The sequence below is a fragment of the Sander lucioperca genome, chromosome 12 (assembly GCF_008315115.2).
Source record: "Sander lucioperca isolate FBNREF2018 chromosome 12, SLUC_FBN_1.2, whole genome shotgun sequence".
NCBI classification, from domain to species: Eukaryota; Metazoa; Chordata; class Actinopteri; order Perciformes; family Percidae; genus Sander; species Sander lucioperca.
The window spans coordinates 33,892,294-33,907,750 of NC_050184.1; the positions used below are offsets into that span (position 1 = coordinate 33,892,294).

Consider the following 15,457-nt stretch of genomic DNA (forward strand, 5'->3'; position numbering starts at 1 on the left):
TTTTGGCACAAACGGAACCCCATATTTTAAGCTTGTCAAACGATGTTACGCTGTAAAATTGTGTGAAACGTTTTGTGCACACAGATATAATTTTCACTTGTGTAAAATTGTTTTACAGCTGTACAATGTTGTGCATGTTTAAAAGTGTGTAAAACGTTTGTGTAGCTGTAGTATTATTTTGTGCATGTAGCCTATAATTCAAATTTGTGGAGGAATATTTTTAACATTAAGGTTTCACAAAGTCTGAGCGACGGACACACATTTCCTATCTGTGTGTCCGACCCTTAAGTTGCAAGCTAAGCTACGGTTTATTTTTTACAGTCTATGGTTACAAACATAGATATACGCGAATATTCTCTAAATCTAACCTCTTTGTCTAAATTCTAAACCGTCTCTGATGTAGACATTTGCCGCTTTTGTTCGCGAATTATCATTTTTTTCGGATGGCGAAGGCATGTCCCTCCCTACTGTGCCTCTGATTGGCATACCCTTGTATTCTCACCCAACCCTAACCAATCCCACTCCTCATGCCTAAACCTAACCAAATCCACCCAACGAAGACAACGATTATTAGCCAATCAGAGACAGAGTAGGGCGGGTCAACCTTCGCCATCCTAGGAAACGCTCATTTGCGAAAGTTGCGGCAAACGGAGGAGGGTTTAATGTGCGCACTTCACCTGTCCTCCTCAAGAGGCAGAGCTAGTTCGGTACATCAGCATCAGCAGATCCGCTTCAGACCCCGCACACCTCAGACGCAAACACTCTCCAGACTTGTCTCATTACATTGCATAATAGCGACAAGCCATCATGGTAAGTGCGGTTTTGAATGCCATTTCTAACATGTTATTCCCATATTTATTGTTTATCGATGGTAGTAGGCTATAGGCCTACCCTATAGCCTATTGAAACGGATGGGGAGGAAAATAGGTCGTCTGTGAGATTTCTCCGATTTTGCCCTTTGTTGTCTCGCCATATTCTGCAGCCCATAGAAATCGTTTCATTGGCAATATTAACGACACACGCCTTAATCCTTTTCCAACATTACTATTCTGAATCATCTTAGATCTGCTTGACCACTTGGTTGCACATCAACGCTTGTACCCCGGTTTTCTGGCCATTTTATATAACAGCTTTTATATAGGCTAAGCATACATTTATGTTACATCCATTCAGTGCTCTTTGTTCTGAAGATAATTTTATGTGAAATGATACATCTCTTTCATGTCTTTGTGTGTAGCCTATCTCTATTTGATATATACTAGAATGAAATAAAATGAAATAGAAATGAAGAATGGCACATGATGTCAGTGAGAATGTGGCTTTTTAAAGAGACAGCTCTGCATCGTGTCTGACCTAGATAATCCTCTCCCTACAGTAGCTAATCCTATGCGCAGTAGACAGTCTTTTGTCGCAGCAGAAAACGGATAGATTCGTGTAAAATGAATGATAGACTGAACCTCAGTCAGACATGATATCATTGATAAGAGACTGGTGTAACAATAAAAAAGGTTTTCATGCAAGGAGAGAATAATTATTCAAAGTAGGCCTATTTTGTGCTGATCTGTAGCATCCATTTAAAGGTGCTCTCTCAGAAATCCTCCATTTTAATTATCAGCAGTGGTTGTGGTTTCCTTTGTCAACACTGCAATGATTTAACATTATTTAATCCAAATCTTCCCCCCCCCCCCCCCCCCCCCCCCCCACCCCAGCGTGAGTGTATCTCCATCCATGTCGGTCAGGCCGGAGTCCAGATTGGCAACGCCTGCTGGGAGCTTTACTGCCTGGAACATGGGATCCAGCCGGACGGGCAGATGCCCAGTGACAAAGCCATCGGAGGAGGAGACGATTCCTTCAACACCTTCTTCAGTGAGACTGGAGCTGGAAAGCACGTCCCCAGGGCTGTTTTTGTGGATCTGGAGCCCACTGTCATCGGTAAACTCTCATTACATATAGATATTAGGTATGCACAATCAGGGGCGATTGCAGGATTTTTTTAATTGGGGGGTCCTGGGGGGCATTTTATCAGAATACAGCATAGAAAATCTGCCTAGAAATTTAGAAATATTGGATAGGATGAAATATTATGTACCGTTTCTGCTAAATAAAACAACACATTCATTATTAGTTTCACTTGTTTTCATTTTAAACAATTGTATATCCAAATACAATACACATTTTCTATAGGCTCAGTCTGCCACTTTTTAAAAAAAACAAACAATTCCAGTGCTGGTTCCATGGAATCAGAATTTGGATAGTCGTCATGGAAACGTGAATTGGTCATGTGACAAGGGCTGGGAAAATTGGCAGAACAGGCAGCCAAGTGACAGTACTCTGATCCAATGGAAATCATTATTGTCCGATTGACATCACTCTAGCCCTGTGGATTGGGGGGGGGGGCAGGGAGGGACAATCATATTTCAGGGGGAGCCAGCGCCACCCCGTGTCCCTCTTCTAGCCCCGCCCCAGTGCACAATATATCGTTTTTTTTTTTTTTATCATCACGGCGATATCAACTATCGCAATAAACACATCGCGAAAGGCTGCGACATATCGCAAAAGACACTTACACATTTTTTGTGTTAGTTGAAAGAAAATATCAGCAGAAAACTACAGTTTAAAATGTAACTGTCATTCGCTTTTTAGTGCTGCCTATTGTGTTCAATTCAATGCAATTTGTTCAATAAAAGAATGTTGGAAATGATTTCCTTTCATTTGTTTTAAATTTAACAAGCAATTTGTTGTATTTTAGCCGAATACTGAAAGCAGCAGGATGCAGAACTGAGTACACTTTAGTATCTGTTTATTTACCGCAAGTAATATCTTTATTGCAATATTCATCAAATGATCGCATATCGCATATTTTCCTCATATCGTGCAGCCCTAATAGATATCATAGTTGGGGTCTTTACTTAATTGAGTCAAACCCTCAATTAATTTGTGATTGGATGTGTGTTTTTAGATGAGGTGCGCACTGGGACCTACCGCCAGCTATTCCACCCTGAGCAGCTGATCACCGGCAAGGAGGATGCCGCCAACAACTACGCCCGTGGACACTACACCATCGGCAAAGAGATCATCGACCTGGTGCTGGACAGGATCCGCAAACTGGTGGGTAACTAATATCAGGAGGGATTTATTCCTATATATTTATTTAAATTAAATGACAAGTATATCACAGGGGTTTCCCCTGCCATTATAAGGCTAAGGTGCAGCACCCCAAGTCGTTTTGGGGACCACCTAAGTGATCATCAAAACTAACTAAGTGACGTTTCTCAGATCTAATGATTGTAGTTGGTCTAGGGCTGCTTGATTATGGAAAAAATCATAATCACAATCATTTTGGGCAAAATTAAAATCACAACAGTGAAACAATTAAATGAATCAACAGTGAAAACACCTTGAACTGTGAAATTTCCCTTAATACTTTTCCAGTTGATCTTTTTGAATTCCACTTCAGAGCAATTATTATTATTATTACAATTATTATCTGCTCTAGCTTTTCCAACGTTTTAGATGCGGATATGGTAATATTTTTAAATATAATAATAATAATAACATTTTTAAATATGGTTATTTAAAAACGTAACATTTTCTTGAGGGAGGACCCTTAAACCCACCGCCAAATACGTGCATCTAAGACTTCCACAAACATAGGGAGAACACTGTATCATGTGACCACTGCCTCTCCCTCTCTGTCCTCAGGCTGACCAGTGCACAGGCCTTCAGGGCTTTCTGGTTTTCCACAGCTTCGGAGGTGGCACCGGCTCTGGTTTCACCTCCCTGCTGATGGAGCGCCTGTCTGTCGACTACGGCAAGAAGTCCAAGCTGGAGTTCTCCATCTACCCAGCTCCCCAGGTGTCCACGGCTGTGGTGGAGCCCTACAACGCCATCCTGACCACCCACACCACCCTGGAGCACTCTGACTGTGCCTTCATGGTGGACAACGAGGCCATCTACGATATCTGCCGCAGGAACCTCGATATTGAGCGTCCCACTTACACCAACCTGAACAGGTTGATCAGTCAGATAGTGTCCTCCATCACTGCCTCCCTCCGTTTCGACGGTGCCCTCAATGTCGATCTGACAGAGTTCCAGACCAACTTGGTGCCATATCCCCGTATCCACTTCCCTCTGGCCACCTATGCCCCTGTCATCTCTGCTGAGAAGGCTTACCATGAGCAGCTCTCGGTGTCAGAAATCACCAACGCCTGCTTCGAGCCAGCCAATCAGATGGTGAAATGTGACCCTCGCCACGGCAAATACATGGCTTGCTGCCTGCTGTTCCGTGGCGATGTGGTGCCCAAAGATGTGAATGCGGCCATCGCCACCATTAAAACCAAGCGCTCCATCCAGTTTGTGGACTGGTGCCCCACTGGTTTCAAGGTGGGCATCAACTACCAGCCGCCCACTGTAGTTCCTGGTGGAGACCTGGCCAAGGTCCAGAGGGCTGTGTGCATGCTGAGCAACACCACTGCTATTGCAGAGGCCTGGGCTCGGCTTGACCACAAGTTTGATCTGATGTACGCAAAGCGTGCCTTTGTCCACTGGTATGTGGGCGAGGGGATGGAGGAGGGAGAGTTCTCCGAGGCCAGAGAGGACATGGCAGCTCTGGAGAAGGATTACGAGGAGGTTGGAGTCGACTCTATTGAGGGTGAGGGCGAGGAGGAAGGAGAGGAATATTAAAAGGAACATAAAAGCACCAGTTAAACATAAGCACAGAACAGTTTGTCTATTCATTACCAGCTTTGTTATGTTCAGAGTTAAAGTCATTAAGTCTGGCTCTGTCCTAAATAAAATTCCTGTAATGTGAAGTTGTTTGTGTTATTTATTGAAATTTCTTTTTTTGTGTGTTAATACTGACAAATAAACTATAAGTTGCAGGTGATTTGTCATTTTATAATCTTTAAATACTAAATCCTATACCTTCGGATGTCATCAGATGAAATTGTAGATATGTTTGAGAAATAGATGCGCAGAAAAAACACTGTACATTACATGTCAGGTTTTGCAGAATATACACAGTGTTTGAGCTCTACTTAATATGTGCTATATTTTTAAACTGGTCAGCATATTTGAGCTATGGCTTCCCAATTATTTTATTATTTTTTTTATTTTTGACAGCGACAATGCACAGCTCCTTAGCAGTACCAATACTAACAGTAACAGTACTAACTGTAGTAACATCTCTGTCAGAAGGGAAACCTAACAGTGATTACCAGTGCCCCCCCCCCAATCATCTCAATGTGTATGCCACTATCTTTACTAACTTAACAAATTAATCTAAATTCACTTAACTTGCAGAGATGTAAACTTAGAAACAAGAGGTGGTTAAATAAACAAGAGGAATGACTGACACAATGCATTCGTGCTTCTTTTCAGACTTTTATTGTGAAACAGCAGAAAAATCTACATATATCTAAAATATTTCTCACCATCTTTAGTATTAAAATGTACACTCTATATCTTGCATCCCCTACTGTCCACATGCTTATGATATTTAATAATGTTATGAAGCCAAAATTGTAGGCTTACTGTGACTAGTTTTGAGAACAGATCATAGTAAAGTGTGAAATCCCTATTCAAATCATATTTTTTTTATTTTTTTTATAATTTACCAGAATATAATAGATATTATAGATAAGCTGGCCACAAACACCGGTAACCATAACAAGCCATAACAATGGCTCTGAGCAAGTGCAAACATAGACTTAAAGTGCAAACCACAGGAACAAAAACAAAACAAACACATCATTAAGGTCGGTCAATAAACTGCATGATCCGTGCCATCTACCATCATCATTGTGATAACTCTGTAGTAACATGTTGGGGAGGATTTTTCATGCATTACGATGTGCAGAATGGGGGAATAAGTGATTGTTTGGCTCACACCCTTACACAGACACCCAACAGTTTGAAGGGCGAACTAAGGCTGCATGTTACCTGTGAACATGTAAAACATAATGTCACCCTACGCAGTAAGGTCTGACAAGTGCAGTATGCACTTTTCACTCTAAAGGGTCTGACACACCAACCCGACGGCCGACCGTCAGCAGAAAGGAGTTGGTCAAAAAAGTGCCTCGGAACACACCGAAGCGACGGCAACTTGAGAGTACGTTCTGCGCGTGCGCGAGACATAATACGTCTCCATGACAGCGGGCGGCGCTAATCTGTATTGTCGCCTAAAAAATGAAAACCGGCAGCTGTTTGGACGAATGCATCACGTGGATCTGGCTGCTCGCGGATTTTACAACCGGGCATAATGGCGGCTTCGTTCGGAATATGATCTCATATTTTACTAAGATAGTTCACCAAAACGTGTTTCTGAAACATTTTAAGCGAGAAATAGGCCATGCATCAATCAGATTGGTCATTGAGTCCAAACCCAGCATGTCAGGTCGGCAAAAATGAAGGCCGAAGGCTCCTCCGGCTGACGATGGCACGGAACACACTGAACAGATTCGAATCACTGACTTCGCCAGACTGTTCGACGGCCGGCGAAAATCGGGTTGATGTGTCAGGGCCATAAGGCAAAATTACCTGCATTGGCCTTCATCTTTATCAGTCAAAAACGTCTACGCAGACCAACATTAATCAAACACACAGGTCTTTCTGGGGTCTTTCTTAGCAAATATCTAAAGTGCATCAGAACTTGTAAAAGTAAAATTCTTATAAACAAATACCAGCAGCCATTGGTACCTTGCATTTCTGGGCAAATTTAGTAGTTTGTTGCTGACAAACAACACTCATTTAGGGAGAACTTAATCCTAGAAAACACAGAGATACCAAGGTCTTTTCTCCACCAACAGTAGCCTGTATAGTCTGTGATGCCATGCACCCACAAGACCTGCTGCATTTTGCATAAAGGGGCACTAGTAGCACTTTGATTTAACTCCTGCTGATGCTGTGGTGATGCTGAGTTTGTGACAACACATGCTGCGAAATGCAGATCAGGAATTTTAGCAGCAATAGACAGCACTATTTTAGGGGTGAATTACACCATTTGATAATTCACAATAACTGCTGGAATACACTGACAGTCACAGATGACGTACAACAGCGTAAGAGTACAGTGTCAGTGAAGTTTGCCTTAATAGCCATTGGATTTAAAAAGGCCAAGACTATAAAGATTACAACAAAAAATGTCTAACTGAAAATCCACGCAAGGCTCCCAGTCTATCCATATCAAACTTAAGCTATCTGTCTGAATAAGTGAGAGCGGATCTATGCAGACAGAACGCAGGCCTGACGCTGCTCTCGCCCGTACAGTAGGAAGCCCACAGCGGTGCGCAGGTCCTCCAGGTCCAGGTTAGACAGGAAGCTCCTCTGAAGCTCCGCCTCCACCATGTTCCCCCTGAGTCCACTACAGCCCTTCAGGAGAACCACAGCAGACTGGCACAGCAGCCAATCAGCCACCTTCCTCAAGCCAACGCTGTCCTGGTTGGCCAGGGCCTTCCGCCCCCAGAGGCTAAGATGTAGCATGTTAGCTGCCACACGGGCACTGGGGCGCTGCAGAGTAATAACAACATATAAGAGTATTAAAGAGTAGTATCAAAGAGTTGGTTTAGTGTTAATATCATAGACTGTAAAAAAAAAAAAATAAGATGGATGAACTTCCTCCCACTGTACAAAAGTGAAGCCAAAATATCCTGGATATGCGCGCCGCCATCTTGTAATTTGGAGGCAGAGTCTGCGCAGTAGTGATCGGTCGATGGAGCCGCGGTATCAAAGTCCCACCTATACACCCGCCTGACCAATTGCGAGTCAATCACAGCTGTCAATCAAGAAGTTTCACCCCGTTTTATAGAATCATATAACTCATTCAAACCAAACTTATCTGAAAAATGAACACTTGAACAAACATCAGCTTGATAACAACTACCTTAAAATGACAGAAACCATGTTCAGGAACGTTTGACGTGTACTAGACAGGATTTTTTGTTTTGGTCAGAGTCCCATCTGCTTACGTGGAGGGGGTGGGGTTTATGACCTATACAGCAGCCAGCCACCAGGGGGCGAACCAGATGTTTTGGCTTCACTTATAGGGCCCTATCTTGCACCCGGCGCAGCACAAAGCCTGACGTAAGTGTATTTGCTAGTTTAAGACCGACGCAGTTGTCAATTTCCCGTCCAACGCTCACGTCGTTTTAATAGAAAATGCACCTGCGCCCATCTTTGCACCCATAGTTGTGCTGGTCTTACAGGGAGGTGTGTTCAGGTGAATTCGTGGCGTATTGCTATCTTGAGGCAGCGGGAAGTGATCGTGCCATTGACCAACAAAAACCTGGTCTAAAATCAATAGCGCAGCATTTCATTGTTATTTTAACAGCGTATTAGTAAAATGCGCCTAGGCTTGTGCACAGCGCTCACACTATGCTTGTTACAACCACACACAGGTAAGCGCAGTAGCACACAAACATGCAAAAGATTACAAATAAAAATATTACGGTGGAAATCCGCCATCATAATAGCAATACGCCAAGGTACAAACGTGCCTGGCTTTTAAAGGGAATGGGAGATGACACTCTTATTAATGTACTTAGTGTCTTATTAATTAATTAATGAAGACACTAAGTACAACCCTTTTGAACCATGCGCCTGGCGCACGGACCCTTTTTTCTGCCGTCAAACTAACAAAAGTGGATCTGGACACGCCCTAAACGCACCTGCGCCATGTGCTTCACACCGTGCGCTTAGATCGTTAAAACAGGGCCCATACAGTCTATCCATCAACCCCTGGTTAATATTACCAGACTGCTGGTAGACTTCCACAAGACAGAACAAGTGAGCAATCATCAAATGTGCACAGCCCCCGCTATACCTTGCTTGGGTTCCTCCTGAGGAGTAACTGGATCACTAACTGCACATCAGCTGGAATGCCGGAGGGCAGAGGAGGAAGCTGCTTCTCCTGGTAACTCCTGCTCTCCAGTCCCACTGCTCGATAGAATGGGTTAGGCTGGCCGAATATCTCATAGGAGATGGCACCCACTGCCCAGGCATCCGCCTTGCTGTAGTCGATCACCACACCCCATCCTGGAACTGCAGTGGCCACCTTTAGGCAGACACATCATGGGAATGAGAGTGATTAAACGTGGGGTTATTTAAGAAAAGTAATATTATGGTTAACTGTGGTGACTTGTATTATTGTACATAGAGCTGTAACAATTCCAAATTTTGCTGTACAATTAATTGTCTCACAAATAATTTCAATGAACAATATAATTGTCTATTTCAGTCAAATATAAAAATATTCATTCATGACTTTTTCAAACAAATTAAAGTTTTGAATGAATACCAGGATACATCTTTTGGTTATATCACTGTTATGTGACCCAGATAACACAGCTATGAAGTAAACCACGCCTCTATTATCATAAAACATGTATGCTCATCAATTAAAAAAACAAAGCATTGACCATTATAAAAAAACATATAGATTCAATTAAATTAGGAGTACAAAAAATAGTCATCACTATTGGCAAACTATGTGGCAAAATAGTCATCACTGCTTCTGTACTTATGTTTTAATTAATAACTGTATCCCCTGCTTGTCATTTTTGTATAGGGACAAGTGTATAGGGACCAAGTGCCAACAACTAACAAAAAGCATAGCTTTAGCTCAACAGTCAACAATAATCACTTACAATTTGGCAAACAAAATCAACAATTACCATCAACAGCCATACGCCTTAGGACCAGCCAACGTTAGGAATTAATTGCGGTTAAACAAAGAAATCGCAATCACGTAAAAATATTGCGAATAGGCAACTATGTAATAATTGCTACTGGCCTAATTGTACAAGTGTTTGCTTTAAACTAAATGTTTTGTCTTGGTGTGTCAAACTCCTGTTTGTGTAAATGTGTACTGTACTGCATTGTATATATACACAATGATTCTTGCACACATCCCTTTAAAAAAACATAGCCTTTTGTATGTCTGATAGTGCTGTGCTTCTTTATAACCATTACCATTTTGTTGTACGGGGATCAATAACGGTTGGCCATTCTTCTTTTACTTAATAACAATAAAGAGCTGCTTAAGCCTACCTCAGGGGCCATTAGGGAGGCATTCCCTCCTCTGTTGACCCACATGCTGTTGAAGGGCAGCTGTAGCTTACAGTCACTCTGAGCCAAGCAGCAGCCAAAGTCAGTAATCACTAAACGAGGACAACCATCTGCATGAAAGCAAAATCAATTGTAATGTTAACAGTGAACTGATGTAATCAAATGTCTGAATTGTTACCTTGCTGACTATATATCTCTCTGACCTGAGTCAAACTCCAACAGCACGTTGTCCGATTTGAGATCCCTGTGAGCAACACCCTGTCTGCACAGGTGGTCAACCCCCTCCAGGAGCTGTAGCACCATCAGAGAGCCCTGCCTGCGGCCTGGTGTGGACATTTCCAGGTACTGTCGCAGCGTGCCGGGGTAGCTGTAGCACAGAAGAAGACACCATGTTAGTCATACTCCACTCGACGCCGGAAGTTTTCTCGTATACACCTCTTTTAAAGTTGCAATCCTTAAGTTTTTCATAAAATCAAAGCCACCTTGTGATACTATGTATGGTCTGAGTTTTTTTCAGCAGTAGTCATTCAATGTATGTACATTCTGTCATTACCTCTCTATATAGTGGTGGAAAGCGGGATTTATGCTTCTGCGGAGGCTCCACGCAGAGCTTTTGCCATAGTCTACCTAAGTGGCCTGAAGTTTATACCTGTGCGTTGGAGTGTATGTCGATCTCTTTAAGAGAATACCAGGGAAGGCATTTGGAGGTGTGCGTGGGGAGTGAGTGAGAGAGCGAGTGAGAGAGTGATGGAGATTCCCTTCGGAGCGAGTAGCAACTCTAGAGTCATAGTGAGAGAAACAATGTGTCTCCCCTGTGCTTTCTGACCACGGTGGGAAATCTGTAGCAGGAAAAGTTAACCCAGTTCCTTGATTTCCTGTTGTTTATGGAGAAGGAGAACCAGGAAATGAGTAGGGGGAAATGCAACGCTACCACAGCCAAGCGATGTGCGTCGCCGCGACGCGTAATAATATATTTTTTAAGGTGCACGTCAGGCTACGGTGTAGGCTCCATATCTCCATGTACCTACGTACGTACCCACGGCGTTGATTTAATGCAAGAAGAAGCATAAATTGCCGTGTGCATGTGAAGGACACAAATTGTCCACTAGGTGTCACTATTGAGCTTTGGGTCATATGTTTAGGTACGAACCTTTTGTCAGGTAACAGGTGTGTTGTTAGATGGAGGAGCACAAATAGTTTTTGACCACACCGCAATGCTACAGTAGCTCATGTTAAGGTGTATGAAATGTTGTTTATGAAGCTTGATGGACACAGATGAATTCTTACATGTTTATTTTGAAAACCATTTAGTGAGCAATACATATCCATAAAATGCAACGAGGACTATTGGACTGTGTTATTTCTAAACACTACGGAGTGGTGTACAGCGAGCGCGTCAGCTAAGTCATAAGCCATAGATTATTTGTTGTCAGCCCCGTCTAGCAGCCCCTCAGTGGCTTTAAGTTTTAGGCTTAGCCATTGTAAGTGGTTTACATTTTAAGTGGTGGGGTCCGCCATTCCCGCATGGGATTCAATTCACAGGCATGAGGGAGTCACAGGAAACGATGCAGCATGTGTTACTGTTTGCAATTTTATCTCACAGATATGTATAACTCACTTTACACTCACTTCTCTCCTAACGCTGTATCAGAGCTGGAACTGCTAATTTTAACCAAACCTTTCCTTCTGCTCCAAGCTCAGACTAAAAGCATTCAACTGGCAAAACACAAGGCAGCCTTACTGTGTAGCATGCAGTCACATGAAAACACAATGTATTTGTCACCACGGCTGGCGCTGACAGCCATTGTGCATCAAAAATGCATCTTCAAAGTAAGACAAACTGTCATTGTTCCGTATTTTTTACAGTGGATCCGGTTTAAATATTGCAGGGAGTAATGGAACATAAAGGAGCAGCCACAGCGAGCTGTAAGATAATTCTTTTTACTGTGCCCTGCTTTCGTGCGGAAAGAAATATTGCAGGGAGTAGTGGAACAAGAAGGAGCAGCCACAGCAAAATGTTAGATAATAAAATGTAGTGTGCCCTGGTTTTGTGTGGAAAACTACTTGCACCATGTGCAGCATGAAATTAGATCACAACTGCTCATGGCATGATTGACTGACTTCTTTATTAAATCAGCGTGAGTTTGGTTGTGCTGTAAACAGATACACAAGCTGCTCAACGAGAGTTTCCAGCAGTATCAAACTGCACTTGAAGTGTTTTCCCTTGGTTTGTGGAAGACTAAGGTGCATATATTTGGCGGGGGTGTTTAGGGGTCCTCCCTCAAGAAAATGTTACGTTTTAAATAAAGAAAATATGCAATTTAACATCCTTTTGGACTATTGTAACCATATCTGTGTCTAAAATGTTGAAAAAACCTAGAGCAGATGATAACACTCAAAAAGCTTAAAAACAAAACTTGCTAAAGAAGGCCACTAGGGACCGACTACAACCATTAGATCTGAGAAAAGTCATTTAGTTAGTGGGAATGCTGTTCAGCAGCATTCCAACTATTGTTATCCTGTTCTTTATAAACTTCTTATTCCCTCTTCTGTACGTTTTTTGGCTCTCTGTAACTTCTGCATACGTTGAGCTATTAAAACCATTCAACTTTTAAAATGTTCAGCTCTTTCAGCTAATAATGGGACTTCTTCAATTTTCTTTCTACTATTTATACTTTTTCTCCCTGTCTCTGTCTGTCTATTTCTCCCTGTCTCTGTATCTTTCTGTCTCTCTGTCTGTCTGTTTGTTTCTCTGTCTCTGTCTCTCTGTCTGTCTCTGTCTCTCTCTGTCTCTGTTTCTCCCTGTCTCTGTATCTCTCTGTCTCTCTCTCTGTCTGTCTATGTCTCTCTGTCTCTCTGTATGTCTCTGTCTGTCTCTGTCTCTCTCTCTCTCTCTGTCTTTCTCTGTCTGTCTCTGTCTCTGTCTGTTTCTGTTTCTCCCTGTCTCTGTATCTCTCTGTCTCTCTCTCTGTCTGTCTATGTCTCTCTGTCTCTGTCTCTCTCTGTCTGTCTCTGTCTCTCTCTCTCTGTCTCTGTCTCTCTCTGTCTGTCTGTCTCTGTTTCTCCCTGTCTCTGTCTGTCTGTTCCTCTCTGTCTGTCTGTCTCTGTCTGTTTCTGTTTCTCCCTGTCTCGGTCTCTCTCTGTCTCTCTGTCTGTCTGTTTGTTTCTCTCTGTCTGTCTGTCTCTGTCTGTTTCTCCCTGTCTCTGTCTCTCTCTGTCTGTCCATGTCTCTCTGTTTGTTTCTCTCTGTCTAAGTCTGTCTCTGTCTGTTTGTTTCTTGTTTTTCTTCCCTCTTCCGTACGTTTTTTGGCTCTCTGTAACTTCTGCATACGTTGAGCTATTGAAACCATTCAACTTTGAAAATGTTCAGCTCTTTCAGCTAATGACGGAACTTCTTCAACTTTTTTTCTACTATTTATACTTTTTAAAATATTAAGCTTTTTAACACTTTTCTTTAACATTGGAGTCAATGAGATCATGCTTCAAATCCTTCAAATTTTCTTCAGCTCCCAACATTTTCAGCCCCTCCATACTTTCACCTACAGTTCTAAATAAAGAACCAACGGTTCTCTCACACCATCTCGCACTCATTAGCAGGTGTGGTGATTAATGATCAAAGACAGGCTTTATAAGTGCTAAAGGAACATTCATGATCTATACAGATGATAGTGTACTGGATAGGGCACATGCCTTTGGTGTGGGAGATCCTGGTTCGAATCCCACTGGGGTACATCAGTCAATGTGTCCCTGATCAAGGTGTCATTTCACTTTTTCAACTATTCTCACTACTTCAACTTATTCTTACGGATTTAAGCTATTCAACCAGTTTAGCTTTAACAATTCAGCTATTCATGTTTTATTTTGGCTCTCCTCTCTTTCTCTCCTGTCTTCTCTCCTTCTCTCTGTCCTCTCTTTGCTTTTGTTCAGCCCCATTCTTTTTACCTAATATATTTCACATCTCATATCAGCTAGATTGATGCTTTTTCGTTCTATGCAGTGTCTGATAATAATACAAAGTATTTCTTCTTTCAGCCGTTTTAGGTAATTCATTTCAACTGTCATCTTTGACAGTATTACAATTCAGCTTCAAGCTTTTCTAACAATGTATTTTAGCTCTTCACTTGGGTAATGCAGTTTAGCTTCCAACTCTAACAATTTTCCTGATTTTTTAGCAGTGTAGTGCATTTGAGCTTTAAGATTTTTCGTACTATTTGTTTCATATTTCTGCATTTGTGAGTGATTATCAGTTAAAAAATATACTCAGACCTCACAATGTTCTACGTCTTTTGTCATTATTCAACTTTTAAAGCCAACAGTTCAGTTTAGCATAAGCTTTTAACTTTTTAATGAAATTCATACGTATTAAAACGATTTCCACTTTTTCAACTCTTCTCACTACTTCAACTTCTTCTTACTGATTTAAGCTATTCAACCAGTTTAGCTTTAGCAATTCAGCTATTCAGCATTCCCACGCATTTTCCGCAGGAAATGCATTTTCTATAGAATAGAATGTCTTATTTTATCAGTAATTATGATCAAACAAAAGAAACTGTAAAACATCATTAGATAATGTATTTATATACTGTATGTACATATTTACATATCTAACCCTATAACATTATACAACAGAATAGAAATAGAAATAGCTAAAAACTGAAAACATGCCACTCAGTGACATAACATGTTTGAGAATTGTCCTTCACATGAGGAGTGAGATCCCGCGGATCCACGCGACTACGCAGGTGAAGTGTGGCTCCCCGTGTGAAAAGCCCTTTATTCCCACAATGGGGACATTCTCACTGTTGCAGCATCGAGGGAAAGAGATAGCTTCATATTTCACTTCCTTTACGACAACTTTTAACATGTACAAGATAAACATGAGCAGGGGCTAAACGGCTTTTCAAATCCAACATGAAAAGTATTGGACAGTTTGAATAAAAGTAAAAAAAAATATATGTTATTGTAGTAAATGCACATCTTAAATATTAGGTAGTTGCTGAGCACACATGGTTATTGGAGTTACAGAAAATGGCGTCCCAACTGGCGCATACTTGGGTGTACTGCTCTTGTGTAAAGACATCCATCTTTTTCCTTTCCATATTTCGTAAAGTGTTCTTTCTTTGCCATATTTTAGGAATCATCAGAAATCATAACATTCATACTGTATATTCAAACATAAACAAACTGGTATATGATAGCAACAATAGAATCAAAGATAGAATGGAATAGAATCAATAACCATTTGGATTGAAAACATAAGAATACATGTTGTTGTTGTTGTCATAACGACACACTATGAATACTGACACAAATTCACAGCAGTTTGTATCAGAGAGTCATTTGACTGTGACAATCCAAAGGTGCACATCGCAACGAGAGAAAAGACACTGGTCAG

General features: G+C 41.6%; 2 protein-coding genes across 2 annotated transcripts in view; one reads left to right on the forward strand and one right to left on the reverse strand.

The window, feature by feature from the left end:
- Positions 1–609: 609 nt before the first annotated feature.
- On the forward strand, positions 610–4,811 carry LOC116043720 (tubulin alpha chain). The gene is made up of 4 exons (XM_031290601.2): positions 610–810; positions 1,710–1,932; positions 2,960–3,108; positions 3,703–4,811. The coding sequence occupies exons 1-4, from the start codon at positions 808–810 to the stop codon at positions 4,681–4,683; spliced, it is 1,356 nt and encodes a 451-aa protein (XP_031146461.1). The 5' UTR covers positions 610–807; the 3' UTR covers positions 4,684–4,811.
- A 2,172-nt stretch (positions 4,812–6,983) lies between these two features.
- The window catches only part of pink1 (PTEN induced kinase 1), a 20,573-nt gene continuing 12,099 nt past the window's right edge, over positions 6,984–15,457 (reverse strand). Inside the window, exons 5-8 of the mRNA XM_031290600.2 lie at positions 10,266–10,429; positions 10,045–10,172; positions 8,819–9,049; positions 6,984–7,506 (exon numbers count right to left, since the gene is read on the reverse strand). Coding sequence (XP_031146460.1) covers positions 7,222–7,506; positions 8,819–9,049; positions 10,045–10,172; positions 10,266–10,429 — 808 coding nt within the window. The 3' untranslated portion in view covers positions 6,984–7,221. The remainder of the gene's footprint in view (positions 7,507–8,818; positions 9,050–10,044; positions 10,173–10,265; positions 10,430–15,457) is intronic.